At 35.0% G+C, this 16,059-nt stretch overlaps 2 protein-coding genes across 3 annotated transcripts in view; both read right to left on the reverse strand.

The window, feature by feature from the left end:
• The window catches only part of ca4c (carbonic anhydrase IV c), a 28,921-nt gene extending 21,932 nt beyond the window's left edge, over positions 1-6,989 (reverse strand). The window contains exons 1-5 of the mRNA XM_008427450.2: positions 6,279-6,989; positions 3,946-3,990; positions 2,024-2,188; positions 1,784-1,929; positions 466-558 (exon numbers count right to left, since the gene is read on the reverse strand). Coding sequence (XP_008425672.1) covers positions 466-558; positions 1,784-1,929; positions 2,024-2,188; positions 3,946-3,990; positions 6,279-6,333 — 504 coding nt within the window. The 5' untranslated portion in view covers positions 6,334-6,989. The remainder of the gene's footprint in view (positions 1-465; positions 559-1,783; positions 1,930-2,023; positions 2,189-3,945; positions 3,991-6,278) is intronic.
• A 283-nt stretch (positions 6,990-7,272) lies between these two features.
• aldh3a2b (aldehyde dehydrogenase 3 family, member A2b) overlaps positions 7,273-16,059 on the reverse strand; it is a 23,428-nt gene continuing 14,641 nt past the window's right edge. For both annotated transcript variants that reach the window (XM_008427445.2, XM_008427446.2), the window contains exons 3-11: positions 15,424-15,655; positions 12,569-12,654; positions 11,270-11,478; positions 11,060-11,177; positions 10,285-10,426; positions 10,039-10,205; positions 9,596-9,695; positions 8,576-8,814; positions 7,273-7,656 (exon numbers count right to left, since the gene is read on the reverse strand). In XM_008427445.2, coding sequence (XP_008425667.1) covers positions 7,642-7,656; positions 8,576-8,814; positions 9,596-9,695; positions 10,039-10,205; positions 10,285-10,426; positions 11,060-11,177; positions 11,270-11,478; positions 12,569-12,654; positions 15,424-15,655 — 1,308 coding nt within the window. In that variant the 3' untranslated portion in view covers positions 7,273-7,641. The remainder of the gene's footprint in view (positions 7,657-8,575; positions 8,815-9,595; positions 9,696-10,038; positions 10,206-10,284; positions 10,427-11,059; positions 11,178-11,269; positions 11,479-12,568; positions 12,655-15,423; positions 15,656-16,059) is intronic.

The raw sequence follows: 16,059 nt of genomic DNA on the forward strand, positions 1-16,059 counted from the left end.
ATATATATAGCATACTGTAAATGTTGAAAGACATTTTACAGTATATTACATAAGTATTCACTCTTCATATTTGGTCAGATTACAATCCCAATCTGAATGTATTAGGTTGGGATTGTATGTGATAGACTAACAAAAAGCAGTGCATACTTGTAAAAGACAGAGCTGTCCAAACTTTTTTTCACTGAGGGCCAAAATCTCACGCTGAAAGTATTCAGGGGTCAAAATTTGTATTCCTATTTTTCTTAAGCCCCAAAAAAGGCAAAAGAAAACTCCTTTGTGTCGTACTTAACATTATCAGTTTAAGAAGATATAAACTTGCCAAGGAAAATCTCATCCTAAAAAAATTACAAAAATGTTGGATGACCATTCTTTAATTGAAGTCAGAGGCCACACAAAATGAATCCAAAGGCCACAAATGGCCCCCTGCCCCACTTTGGACACCCCGGCTGTAGAGTGATGCGTTACCTCAAAGAAGAGGGCGAGCAGAGCGATGCCCGCCATATCGTGTTCTGCTTCCTCCAGAGAGCTGTAAGGCTCTTTAATATGGACTATGTGCAACTGTGCAGACAGAAAGGAAAGGTATTATAAGGAGTCGTACCTAGAACACAAACCTGCCAAAAATAATCCTAATAAACCAGTTTTCACTGCAATCATTTTAAATTTGAACTGAAATTTGCATTATTGCTCAATACTGGTGTTACACCATACTCTGTGACATTGTGACCCTGGGAAGCACTGTTGCATTTTAACACCATGAGTCACTAAAAATGTAAAATCTGCAGGGGAATGTGGTGACTGCAACAAACACAAAAGGAAAAATACAGAAAAAGATGAACAAAGGATAGAAAAATCTCGCCACTAATATTATGACTATTATGGAAATATAGATGGTCACATAAAATGATAGTCCTGTTCAGATATTGTGACCAAACTGTAACTTATAGAAAAACATTAAATACTTAAGTAGTAGAGTTTAGTATTTTACCACAAGTTACAGAGTGGTCCTTATATCTGAGATATCATATTTTATTTCCATCATAGTCTTAATATTAGTGGTCAAATATTACTTTTTATTATTTGTTCTGCTTTTTCTTTACTTTTAGTTTTTATTTTTTGTTCTTTTTCTTTATTTTTCCTTTTGTGTTTCTCCTCTGCAAACCTTACATTTTTGACATAGCATAGTGTTAAGATGTGTCAAACACAAGGTTTGTGGGCCAAATGTGGCCTGCCATAGCTTTTTATGTGGCCCTGAGGAGTCTAGACTCAACTCTAAGTGTGCTTAAATATCATGTTATCAATCAAATCAATGCAGTTTTTATCTGTTTGCATAATTAAGTGCAAATATCACAAAGTTTTTTAAGTTAGAACCACAAACACTTTGGATTTTATTGCAAAAAATCACAAAAAGAATCACAAAATCCTGGAGGGACTGAGAAGATGTTCAATAATATTTAATTGTAAGAATTCATTGATTTTTTATCAATACATTCTGGCACAGCCGTCCCTTTAAGAGCATTCATGATCTTGATTTGGCCCAAAACAAAAATGAGTTTGACACCCTTGTGTTAAGATGTCACAGCGCCTCCTACAGTCACAATATACACCTGCAACGAACCACTTATATTCTATCTGAAGCAGATTACAAGTTGTTTGCGTCATAATTTATACCAAAATATGCTTTTAGGTCTTCAAAAATCTAAATGCAATAGAAAACGCCACTTATCGAGTAACAGCTGCAGTTGAATTCATAATCCTGTTATTCAACCGGCCTTTACGCCCTTACCTCCATGGGAAATCTTTCTCCATCAATGGTGTGCTCTGATCCCGGCGTCCCTCTCTCTCCCCAGTGGAAGTGAAACTGGGCGGCTCTGTAGTGACCCGGCAGAGCGCCTCCTGTCAGCCGCACTGACTCTGGTAAAGCAAAGTGAGCTGATGGAGGAAAACGAAGTCAGAGCGTGAATCTAACGAGCATTGAGGCTCTGAAAGGGAGGAGAACAGATCAGGCTTTGGTGTTTTTCATTACCAGAGTGGCCCTTGTTCTCTACGGTGATGTTGATTAAGTCGGTGTGTCCGATGAAGCTGAAGGGAGGAAGGGCGCTGCTGAAATGAACTTTATTGGTCACGATGTTAATTGGCGACTGGCGTAAACCTCCACATCTGGGAAACAGAGCTGCCCAGCGGCTTGGGTCTGGAAAAGAGAGTCATCACATCACACTGTAAAACATCTGAAGGTGGTTTAACTTGAAAATGAATGTCCACCTGCTGCCAATACAAGAAAATTGTTTTGGTTTTAACTCAGAAATTAAAGTTCATGAAGTTGATTTAACAATAAGAAAGAAGCTGTCTAAAAATTGCATTTTAATTTCACTAGTCTTGAATTTTTAGTTTTAACTTAACACTTCAACTTAAACCAAATAATTATTTCACAATATGTAAGAAAAACAGAGCACACATTTCTGTATTATTTTACTCACAATATCAAGTTAAAATAACTACTTATTTTACTTTAGAATCATTTTAATTCATTCTTGTTTCAAATTGCATGAACAAAATTTTCTGATCTGACAATGAATTTTATTAAATTCTGCTCTCCTCAAGCTTTGAAAACTGAGAATTACATTAAAATGAATATTTGCTTTAATAACGAACAAGAGTCAGATCAATGGACCTTACCAAGCTCCGCCCAGAAACGCCCCTCGAAAGTCCCACGTGACTTCATGTCTCACAAACAAAGCCTCGCGGAGCTTAGTTTCTATGTGTAACAGTGACGTGCGGTCAGGGGGCCATTTTTGGCCCCTGCACTGAATTACGTGGCCCTAACCTCAGTTACAGAATGACACAGATTTAGATGGTGGTAGACGCAGATAGACTTTAAATAATTATTTATTATTATTTCTGGTAATAATAATTTATTTGAAAAAAAAATTTCTGATAAATTAAAAATAACCTTTATTCTTTTTTTTTTTTTTTTTTTTTTTTTTTTTTTACTCTTTTTGATTTTATAGTAATTAAGATCCCAACTATTCAGTGACTTTAGGTTAGGATGTTTCCAAATCAACTTTTAATCAATTAATTAATAAGCTTTTTAAAAGATTATTATGAAAAAATGCATATATATTTTTTAAAGACAGACTGACACAAATCCTGGTCTAATTTTCCAGAATACACTAAATATATTTTATTTTTTTCAATTGATATTTTTAATATAAAAATGCTAAATCGCTTCTAACTTTAGGACGTGGAATGACTTGCACATCTCAAATCTATGATAAAATCAAACAAATCAATGCTTAGTTTATTGCAAATATAATAAAGTTACAAGATTTTAATTTTTAAAAATATTACATGTTTTAAACCGATAAGTGCTTCTGACATGATGATTTGGGTCCATGTGACAAAAAGTTTAGACACACCTGATCTGTTGTTGGTGATATAAAAGACCCAACCCAGAAAATAAAACTAGATTATGGTTCTAGTGGAGGCATTTATTGCAACTAAAATAGAATAAATGTTTATTTAGAGTTGAAGAGACGCTGTAGGGGTGTACTTAGTTTACCCACCACTGCATATTGAAGTGTTTAAGACAAATGTTTTAACACCAAGATCTACTAGAGGTTCTGTGTTGTATGTATGCAATGTAAGAAGAAATGTACTGATATAATATATAAACATCTATAAACATCTGAAATATTAAAATGCACAGATTACTTGTGAGGTTTAAAAAGACTAAATTTAAACCTTTTACCAAATAATCTAACCCAAACTTGCACTGCGTCATGTGGATAAAAAAAATATTTAATTGATTTGTTTTATTCATCCATAGATTTGAATTGGACCTGTTTGAAGTTCCTTCATATAATATTTGCTGCAGCTTTTTGCAATGTAAAGAAAACTGAATTGAACTGAGTTAGATTAGCTTTGCTGCTGTTTGAATATTTTACTCACCTTTGCATGTGTCATCACAGGTCTGGCTCTGGTAACACCACTCAGCTGAAATCACAAATAAAAATCTGAAACAGGGCTTTGGTTGCAGCTTCTTGTTCAATAGAGGCGTCATGAAGTTCATAAAAATAATTAGATTAGCTTTTATAACAGTTTCTATTAATCTGTTAATATGTTTAATTCCAGAAACTAAACTTTGAGAATTCAGATACAAAAAATATGAACAAATCCAGCAGCTGGATTGTCCAGTTAGTTTGTTATATGTTCCTGTGTGGTCTTTATTTTTAATGCTTTGTATGTTTGGATGCTTCTGTTTAATGAATAGGGAGAAAAATACACAAAAAATGATAATTATTTTAACCCCTGGGATGAACTGTGGATTGCCAGAGGTTCTGGATTTCAGCTCCTTTCTTTCAAAGAAAATATTCATCACAAAATGCATTCCACTGGTGTTTTTTATTTATTTATTTTTTCCCTGTCTGTCGTATTAATTTGCTCTCACTCAGTAATAAAAATATAGATTTTTTTTTAGACCTCTACAACAGCTGTGTCAAAGTTTTTGTTTTGGGACAAATCAATGAATGCTTTTAAAGGGCAGTTTGTGCCAGAATGTATTGATAAAACATCACAAACTGTAAAAATAACAATTAATTCTTAGATGTAAATAATAATATTGACCATCTTTTCAGTTCTTCCAGGATTTCGCGATTCTTTATGTAATATTTTGCAATAAAATAAGAAGTGTTTGTGGTACTAACTTGGAAATATTTATGATATTTCCAAGTTAAGTTTGATACGTGTGGCTTAGCGTATTCTCTGGAGTGTCACCTTTATTCAGATACCAGAACCATTCAAATACATTTTGTAATTTCTGAGAAATATTGACTTCATTTGGTCATTTTTGAGAACTCCAGCCCCTAAATGTGACACTTATGCATAATTAGTTGTTTTTTTTGTTGCACATCTTCCTGAAACACTGAAGCTTAAGTTTCTTAATGACCAATAAGCTCCTATTATATTCGAACATAAATCTGTTTTCTCAAAAAGCACCACTGCTGATTTAGTCGTGTTCTTTTGAAAAGGAGTGTAAGACTTTATTTGTGTCACAAAGGAGCAGTTGTGAAACCGCTGATTGCATTCAGAGTAAAGTGAGCGCGTCGCTCCGTCAGGCGCTGATGAAGTCATTTACTGTTGTCCTGCTGCTGTGTATTATGTTGCTGATGAGAAAAAAACCCCTCCAGCGTCTGGCTCTGTGGTGGGAATGAAGGCTGGAATGGAGAACCATTTAGCTAATACAGGGACACAGATTAACCTATAATGGCGTCCTTTGAAAGGGGACAGCAGTTCTCACCAGGTGAGAACAATGCACAGGTGGAGGCGGGTTTTACCCCACCTGGCTCACACACCTGTGTCAGAGTCAGCAGAGAAGAAAAGCCAAAGACGGGAGTCAAACGGCGGCTTAAATTTGGTTTCCTTCAATTAGATGAAAGTTTTAAATTCTTCATTTTAATTTTCTTTGTCTGAAACAGACAAATAAATGTAGAAATTCACATCAGGAGGCTCCTAAAACTCATTAGCTGAACAATAATTTATATAAATAATACAGTATTTTATTGTATTTTCTTCCTGCAGGAAAAGAAAAAAGCTTTCAACAATCAGATTTTATGTGCTCTGTTAATCAACACATGTATCTCTTCACAAATATAATTTTAATTTGTAAATACACAGACTTTCTGAAATTTATTGTATTTTAACTTGAATTTTAAACACTGTTTTATTGTTAGTATTTACAAATAATTTAAAATAATATTTGGACACAAATATGAAAAAAAAAGTTTTTAAATTCAGGACATTTTCTCATGTTTTGAAAACATTTGTATTAATATTGAACACACTGAGTAGTTTATTAATAAGTGCTCCATGTAACAACACAATGAACATTTCTGTCGAAATTTTTATTCTTAATAAATTTCAGTTTCCTGATTAAATAAAGGCTAAATGAAAAAAGTTTATTGTTTTTGTCATTGCCTTGACATTTTATCCCACAATTGATTAACCACACTTTAATTATTCCTATTTTTTTGGTATTTTATCCAACAATAATTGCTGATTATTCTTTTTTGTGATTTTTACTTGATTCAAATTATAAAAAAAATATTTTCTGTCAAAGCTGATTTTTTTTTTCACCAGTTTCACAAGTCCTCAGACTCGGCTTGTCTTAAAACACATTTCAAGCTTTGCACATAAATTTTTTGGAGTTGCAGAAAAATGCCATGATTATTATCATTTACACACATACACACGGTAAAAGTTTTTGTTTGAGTCGAGAGTCTTACCTGATGCCCTGGAGCGCAGGTAGAGGAAAGCCAGGAAGTAGAGAGAAGATCGCATCGTTGGGAGCAGAGCAGGCGAGAAGTGAGACTTTATTCCACCGGCTGACTTGGAGCAGCACTTGTCAGTGGGAGGGCTGCAGATGGTGCGTGTGTGTGTGTGTGTGTGTGTGTGTGTTGGTTGAAAAAAAAGAGAGAGACAGCAAGAAACAAATGGCTTTCAGTCCCAGAGGCACAAATTGACAAACTGTATTTATTGATTAATAATCATGTCATGAAAACGGCATTGATCATTTATTCGCTCCTGATTTGTGCTGCATATTTGTTCCATCCACAGCTTGAAGTTTTACCTCTTGAGCTCGAAACTGAAAACTGTTCAAAAAGGTTCAAGTGAAAATATAATTAAGAATAAAGCAGGAGGAAACCAGAGCAATAAAAAAATTGTCAAATTATTAAAAATATCATATTCTAAATAAATATGCAATATGAGCAAGATAATAATAAAAAAATATTGCATATATGTAATTAATGCAATACATTAATAACTATTTGATAATCTTTTTTCTTTTAAATGTTTTAAAATTAACCTTCCAGGGATTGCAGATGGATTTTACATATTTACGTTTGGTCACTTTGTATTCTCCCCTTTTAATAAATATAAATGAATTTCATCTTTTCATGGAATATGAAATAAAAAATGTGATAGACTATATTAGATTAGAAACACACAAATCAAACGAACAAGTAGAAATATATTTTAATATTCATTAGAACAGACTTATTTATTTTTGTAATTATTAATTACAAGTTTGTGAAATGTTAATGGTGCAATAAAAGAAATGTTTAACTTTTGTTCATACTTACTGAACCTAAGTACAGTTTTCAGCACAAACGGAGTAAAAAGATCCTTCATGTGATTCTGATGTAATCAGACCAACCAGAACCAGAACCAGAACCAGGTCATAAAATGGACAAACTTCCTGTTTCCAGCTTTTTGAACAACAACATTTCTTCTTTAAGGCTAACGTCCTTCTTAGCTTCAGCTAAGCTTCAGTTTCTTCATTTTAAAGCTTTAAAATCCTTCCAAGTTTTCAAACCTGAGTCAGGTTCAATAAAAACGTAGTGATGCTGAATACAAACGCAGATAATCAGTTTCCTTCAACACTGATACAGACAACACTTCTACCATTAATGAAATGCTAAACGGATTTAAGGCAACAGCCAAAAAAATGGCCTACATCTTACTGAATATGATGATTTGACTTATTATGATTTCATCTATATTTACTCTGATATTTTTACTTCTCAGGCAGAAAAAGGAAGATAGTGGTAAACTGGAGGTGAGTAGAGGAGGGGAGGAAGGATGTCTTCAGCGGAGATATTTCTGAAACAAAAGTAAAAAATATTAAAATATGTGTTAGTATATGATTGTTTCCTTAATCTGCTTTTAGCAGCTGTGTTTATAAGGCATCAGATATTCTGCATAGCTGTAGTTTATCTTCAGTAAACATAAGGATTTATGAAATAATTAATAATTTGTGTAGATAAATAAAGTGCATATGTAGAACTTTGATTTTAATGACAACTGATGCATTTCTACAGCCAGGCTGCTGCGTCTGGTCACACTAATTAAAATTACGCTCAGTTGGTGAATTCAGAGAATATTTTATCTAATTTATTATTACATGTGATAGAATAATCTTCCTACTGTAAATTCAAAGTTGCATAAAAATGCTTCCCTCTTATCTAATTTTGTTTCAGTGGACAGAAAACACTAGAAAATAATTGAAAATCCTAAAATAAAATAAAATAAGAAGTTGAGTTGTTATGTCATTTTGAATGGAAAGCTTATTTTTATACAGCAACTTTTCAGGTAACATGAAGGCACCAAGCCTTTGTTTTTGCTCTGCATTAAGCTACACCCACCAGGTCTGGTAATTCCTGCAGCATGATGCTGCCACCGCCAAGCCTGGCGTTTTCCATGTTTACCAAAAAGGTAATTATTCGTCTCATCTCTTGTAAACCGAACTGCTTGTTGTTGTGTTGTGCTATTTTTTATTGCTACTTTCGTCAACAACTAAACAGTTATTAATTGGTTATTAATCTTCTTCTATTAACCGTCACAGAAAAGCTGGATTGAATCGTTGACTCTAATTTTATGATTTAGGAGACTTCTCAGTGTATATTTCATAAGAATTTTAACTGAAGACATCAAATGACACAGACGTTTTAGAAAACAAACAAAAAGAGTAACCATTGTTTACTCTTTACTTTAGTCTGTCTGAGTCCTGTGTTTCTCTTACCTGTAGCACAAAAGCCGCCACCACGGCCATCAAGGCCAGCAGCAGCATCCTGCCCATCCAGCCCAGGTCAAAGGTCTTCAGGAGGAAGAAGCGGGCCCAGCCCAGTTTCTTGGGTGTGTGTGGCGGGTAGCGCATGTTGTTCACTCCCTCCATCTTCAGCTTTTTGATGAGACAGCCGCGCAGGTGGCTCAGCTGGTCGAAGGTGAACTTGCCGTGGTAGCAGCCCATGCCGCTGTTTCCTGATCAAAAAATAAAATAAGTTAGACTGAAGATAAGCTCAGAATAAAGTCCCTGAAAGTGTCAATGTGTTAATTTTTCTGTTACTTTGTTTTAAAGTATTTTAGTTTTAAATCTATTTTTTCAGAGTATTAAATATTTTAAAGTTGACTAGGTTTTATAACTGTTGACTTCATGATGTGTTTTTGTTGTTTTTTTATGTTCTTATTATATAAAATGTAATATATAGCTGAAATGTGCTATGCAAATAAACTTGGATGATTGATTAATCTATTCAGTTACTATCAGGTATTTCTCAGTTCAACATTTTATTTTATCCAAAGTCTGACGCTAGAGGGCGCTCTGACCTCTGCTTCACAGAGATGGGCAGAGTAAGAGTAACACTACTTCAACATATTTTCATTCAAGTAAAAAGAATCCATCCAAGAAATTACTCAAGTAAGAGTAAAATGTATTTGGTAAAACGTCTACTCAAATACAGAGATCAAATTATCATTTAAAAATTACATAAGTAAAAAAACAAAATCAGGCAAAAAATCCATCCAAATCAGTTTCTTTCAATAAATAAAAAAACGTATTAAACTTTAACAAAAAACTGCAGCTGTGTGTCTGTTTCTGGTGAATTTGTGGCTAAAAAAATCCAGAAATTTCACTCAAGTATGAGTAGAAATACTTCATAATAACATTACTTAAGTAAAAGTAAAAAGTACATTAAAGTAAAAATATTCCTAAAAGCAATTGTTTTTGAAAAAAGTTACTTTTTAAAAGTTTTTTGTGACTTACCTACTCCTCCAAAAGGCAGCGAACTGACAGAGAAATGAACCAGACAATCATTTGCCAGGAATCCTCCGCTGGACGTTTCGTCTCTCATTCTGCTGATCACCTGCAGAGAGAACAACGAAACAAGAACCTGGTTACACATTAAAACATATGCACACGTTTAAAACAAGTCAGCAAATTACATGTCTGATGGTTTTTAATCTTACTTTTTATGCTGTTTAGCGTTAAAATGACAAAGCAGGATGCAGTTGATCTAATGTGTGGATATAAATGGGTCAACATGCTTTACACACTGCATTTATTTATTTACCTGTTGTTTTTAATGTCCAACTCTGTTCTGGATTTCTAAACTGAATCAGAAAAACTGGAGCTATATTGTTGTGTTTGCTTTATTTTTATGCTTTGTGTGAATAATTTGTGTTAATAAAAACGTAGCTCTGAGATACCTTCTCATCTGCAGAGAAGACGTACAGAGCCAGAGGTTTTTCTCCCTTGTTGATGAACTTTATGGCCTCGTCCAGTCCGCTGACAGGAAGGATGGGAAGAAGCGGTCCAAATATCTCCTCCTGCATCACCTTGGAATCAGGCTTTACGTCACGCAGAACTGTGGGAGCTGAACGCAACATAAAAAAACCAACAATGTTTTAGTTTATAATTGAATAAAAAAAACCTCTAAGTGTGATCTTTGGTACCGATGAAGCAGTCTGACTCGTCTCCGTCTCCTCCTGCAGCCACTGTGCTGTCCCCCACCAAGGCCATGATCCTCTTAAAGTGCCGCTGGTTGATGATGCGCCCATAATCTGGGCACGTCTTTGGGTTTTCTGTGTAGAAATCCTGCAAATAACAGGAAAAAATAATAAATTTAAATATGAAATAAAGCTTCTTTTCATGTTACAAGTTCCATCAGCTCAGGGTCCAATTAGCGCTGGAAAATAAATCAGTAATAATATATATTGCGATAGACATGTGATCAGTATAAACAGATAAAACATTTGGTGGAGAATTCACTGATCCAGAACTGCACAGCATTCTGGGGGATGTAGGCAAAGTAAAGGTTTAGTTGTTCAGCCTCTCGCAGCTAGCTAAGCAAAGTGAGAGATTTTAACTGCCTTCCTCACTCTTTGGTTACCTAGCAACAAGCCATAAAGTTACTTATGGCTACCTAGCAACAAACTGTTAAGTAATTGATGGTTGCCTAGCAACAGCCTGTTGAGTAACTGCTGCAGCAGCAGTTTAAGATTTCACCACTGAGCCTCATAACTGCTTAAAAATAAAATAAAAAAAACAATGTGGTGGAGTGAAAACAGTTCAGAAAAGAGCAAATGTCACTTCATCAGTTTGGCAATATTTCAGATATTTAAAACATAAAACTGATCATTAATTATCGATATCGACTGATACGAAGCGTWTGTTTTAAGTTTTCCAGCCGTATCGTCCAGCCCTGGTTCCACTGTGAGCTTCCGGTACCTTAACGGACTTCTTGACCTCCTCGATGACCCGGTCTTGAATGCTGGGGTCACAGAGGATGTAGTCTGGGGCGATGCAGGTCTGACCGCAGTTTGTGTACTTTCCCCACGTGATCCGTCTGAAYAGAACATTTAACAGARGGGTGTAAGAAAGGAGCATGTCGTCTTTAACAAAGAGCYAAAAGCTGTAAATACTAAACGTGTGTCGGACCTGCAGGCTATGCTAATGTCGCAGTTCTTGTCGATRTAGCAGGGGCTCTTGCCGCCCAGCTCCAGGGTCACGGGGGTCAGGTGTTTGGCAGCGGCCTCCATGATCACTTTGCCCACCGTACCGTTGCCGGTGTAGAAGATGTAATCAAAYCGCTGGCGCAGAAGCTCCTGGGTCTCTGGGACTCCTCCAGTCACTACAGGGTAAAGCTCCTAAAACACAACAAACAGCTTAAACTTCATAAAAACAAAGAGTCCAAACTTATTGGGAGAATTTGCTTTATTATTTTATCTCCACTGCTCAAATACACACACAAGAAATATAACACCATACTATGTATAATTTCTTTGCATGTCTGTTTTTAATTTTGGATTTCTAAATCAGCAGGTTAAAGTAGCACATCAGTCCCAGCTATACAGGCAGTTTATGTTTTAATAAGGACATTTTAACCTGCAAAAAAATGACTGTCAGCACAGAGTCTAACTATGAACTAATGAACAGATGAATAGATGGATGGAAAGATAGATTAATGCACAAATGAATGAATAAATAGACAGAAATTCAAATCTGGGAATCTAAATATTTGTTATACTAATTTTTTCCAGTTCCAGACTGTTACTTGAAGACAAACTATTTGTTACTAAGGCTTTTCAACACTATTTTTATCATATTWAGAAAGATAATTGGTAATTATTGCTCAAACTGACTTGAATTACTGACTCAAACTTTATTTGTGGAGCAGTTTTCATTCAGCCATGTGTCAGAGGAAGTGTTTAAAAGGATTAAAGTTAATATAAGATTATTGTAAATTTATGACTGACAGTAGAGTTTTAAATGAAATCCAACTAATATMAGTCTTTCTTCATAATATTGTGATAAAACATTTCCAAGGCTGAACTCCACACTGTCCTTTTTTATCACAGAAGCTGAATGTTTTCTTATAATTAAAAATAGGAGATGTATATGATAAAGTAGTTTGCTACTTTTCTACTAAACGCACACAGTTTTGGTTAAATGCTGTAACTAAGCAACATGAGGTCAAAGATAACTAAAATTTCTGGTGCCTGAATTTCGTTTTTTTGTGTGTGTGGATCTTATTGCAATGTTTAACTCTTAAAAATTATTATTTTTTATTCAGAACATCATTAAACCAAAGCTTAATTTCTCTGCTTTCCTTCTTTTCTGAGTGTTTGGGAATGAATTTTATCTTCACTGTTGCTGTCATGTGTTGCTCTTTTTCTGCAAACACCATTAAAAATGCTGAGTTGTTTTTCCATGTAAACTGGTTTTCCATTCGGTTACCTTGTCGATGTAAAGCGGCAGCAGATCCTCCATGACCTTTGCAGTGTGAACGCAGACCTCTGACGGCTTCACCACAGCTGCGTTACCTGGACAGGTGATTCAGWAAAGAAAGAATAAAATGACGTAACGCCTCATAMATTTCTAAATTACCTGAGCAAACAATAAGTCCTGTTGATTTGTGTCGTCAGCTGGAAATGCGCAGTTTCACCGTTCAGACAATGTAAACTGTTACAAACGGGGCAAATTACAAGATTCAAACCCTGAACTTTGAACTTAACACACCCACCAAATGCAACACCTCATTTACTTCATCATCTTTTTCTTTTTAGAGGATTTATTTATTATTTATGGTTCTGACATTTATTAGATATTTATTTAAATTAAATCTTGTTCTCCAGTCAGCTGAATTTTATTGTTTTTTTAACCATAGTACATTGCATTGCAGGTGCAATTTACAATAAYTAAATTAAAATCAAGTGAGTACATATTTTCTCACTTGATTTTATTCAGGAGCATTAGAGAAAAGGTAGATTAATACAAGAGTGCAAGACATTTCAGACTTTTAAGTGATTAATTTAGAAAACCATGCATCATCGTCCTAACTAGTTACATTTATCATTTTTTTGAAACAGTAGTTTTACTGAGCTGTTAGCCTTYCTATGCTGTTCCACCTGATTCAGGTTTTGTTTCACAGTAAGTCTGGGATTTCTCCCATTTATTTGGATTTCTCAGGAGAAAAGGAGAAGTTGTGAACGACGACGTCAATTTTCTTCTCTGTTTTCAGTTTCAGTCTGCCTTTAGTTTTCAAAATGGCAGCGGAGGAAGTGAACGAAGCCGTTCAGTCCGTATTGGCCAAACTTCTACATATTAAATTAACATTAATTAATGTACCACTGCTGATTTACCATGGGAAAAAATACAGTCAAGGTTTTAACGTGTCAAAATGTTATGAAGTTTAAGGGGTATGAATACTTTTACAAGACACAATACAAACATTAAACAAGTGTTGAATTACTCAGGACTTTCATCATTTACTGTACGACAGCTCAGATGATCCATTTGAATTTCCTCAAGGCTTTAAAAGCTCAGACAGCATCTTACATAACAGTCAGTAACCTTTCAACTTATTACTGGTGTGTGTAAAGATTATATCTATGTTAAACTAGGTTAAAGCTAAAATAGGCTTTGTGTTTATTCGATTAATTAAATATTTGCACTGTATGTATTATGATTTAAACACATATTCAACTTCATCACYACATTTTAGCAACCAGATTAAAAAACAAAACATATATGTCACCACCTTATCAAAACACTGATTATGCTTGATTATTATGCATTGATTGCACAATATTCCACAATTTTAGTCATTTCAAGACGGCTGAAGATGGAATGATGACCTTGAACCTACAGAGTTATTTTATTGTGCAAGTTTATCAAAGACTTCTGACCCAGCAGGCGTTTGCGTTAAGCTTTGATACTGCAGAACAAAGTCCAACATGTGCAAACACCCCGCTTGATGCTGCAGGCTCATTCTTCTCACTCTAAATATGTGACTCTAAGTAGCATTTATCCAACAGAGCTGCWGACGAGCAGCTGCTCCAGAGTACTGGTGCAGTGTTTATGAAGCAGCAGTGCTTAGATTATTGCATTGTCACGGTAAACAGCCAAGCGACTTCTCCCCAATCCRACGTCTGAATCACAAATAAATCAGAGTTGAGCCAAAACATTTGTTCAGAGCCTCAGCATGAGAGCGTCCTTAAAGAGACGCACAAAGTTAATCAGATAAATAAAGTTTAGCCTTGCAAGCTCACACTTCCAAACACAAAAACCTGRATTACTGAGGGCAGATTTTACAGGTTTTTAATCTCCAAAACTCTGCAGTCATGATTGCGGTCTGGAGTTCACAGCATGAGCTTTGACCCACTTATCTACGTGAGAATATGAAGCATTTGGCAAAGTTCTGGACACAAAGGGGAAGTAGAGTGGTGGTGATCACAAGACGGACTGAAAACCGACAGCAGAACCAGGAAGAACTTGTGCAGCTTTACTCACATCCTTATGTTTTAAAAAATAAAAAAGATTCTCTAGAAAGATTAAATCACTTTATGTCGCTTTGAACAAACGTTAGCTACAAAAAGGTGTAAAATCTTCAGAATGACTCTTTTTCACTAGTTCACCTGTAAACAAACTATTTCTTTCAGCAGTAAAGTATTTTAATTAATTGTGTAGAGAAACAGCTTACAGATGCTATTGGGTAATTATTGTGCAGTAATTTCTAAAAACTTTATGATACCCTCCTCTATTTCTAGTTATTTTAGATCTCTGGATTTTCTGCCCACAAATGTTTTTTAACCACAAATTTACCAGATGCATTCACACACCTGCAGTTTTTGTTAAAGTTTTCTAAGTTTTATATTCAAATAAACTGATTTGGAAAAAAATATTTTGCTTGATTTTGTTATTCTTTTTGCTACTTATGTGAATTATTGTCATTTTGGTCCTTAAAATACAACAATTTTTATTTAATTTACATTTTTGGTCTATCTGATTAGGGCATTTTTAAATATTAAATACTGATCATTTGATCATTAAGTACTTTTTACTTTTAGTTGAGTAAAATAAATATTTTGAAGTATCACTACTTTTAATTCAGTACAATTTTGGGTTCTCTGCCCACCTCTGTCTGYCTACTKGTAGATATTTTCTGGAGTCATGTAAGCAGATTATAGATTAGGGATCTCAAACTTTAGTTCCTAATAARGTTGTTAGCAGAAGTTCAATTCTTCAGATGTGAATATAATCATTGCTGGATCCCACCTTAAATTTCGACCYGACAAATGAAGCTGCAGTACCTGCTGCAATCGCTCCAATGAGAGGCTGGATTGTGACGGCCCAGGGGTAGTTCCAGGCCCCGATAATCAGCACCAGCCCAAGCGGCTCCGGTTGGATGTAGACCGTGTCAGAGAGGGTCAGCAGGTTCTTCTCTACAGGACGGGGGGCCGCCCATTCCTTCAGCTTCCTGATGGCCAGGCCGATCTCCCCCTCCAGACCCAGAGTCTCAAACAGCTGCGTCCCCACTTCACTCTGACCATGGAGAAAATATTAAACCTAGAGTTAGCTAATGTAGATACTACGGAAGAGGATTAGGGCCACTGGAAAAAAAATTAAACAGTTCTGAGTTTAAAGTCAGAATTCTGACTTTAATCTCAGAAATCAGAATTCTGAGATTAAAGTCAGAATTCTGAGAAAAAAGTCAGAATTCTGAGATTAAAGTCAGAATTCGGAGGCTAAAGTCAGAATTCTGAGAAAAAAGTCAGAATTCTGAGAAAAAAGTCAGAATTCTGAGATTAAAGTCAGAATTCTGAGAAAAAAGTCAGAATTCTGACTTTAATCTCAGAATTCTGAGTTTAATCTCAGAATTCTGAGTTTAAAGTCAGAATTCTGAGAAAAAAAAGTCAGAATTCTGAGTTTAATCTCAGAATTCTGAG

Source organism: Poecilia reticulata, linkage group LG14 (genome assembly GCF_000633615.1).
Source record: "Poecilia reticulata strain Guanapo linkage group LG14, Guppy_female_1.0+MT, whole genome shotgun sequence".
NCBI lineage: Eukaryota > Metazoa > Chordata > Actinopteri > Cyprinodontiformes > Poeciliidae > Poecilia > Poecilia reticulata.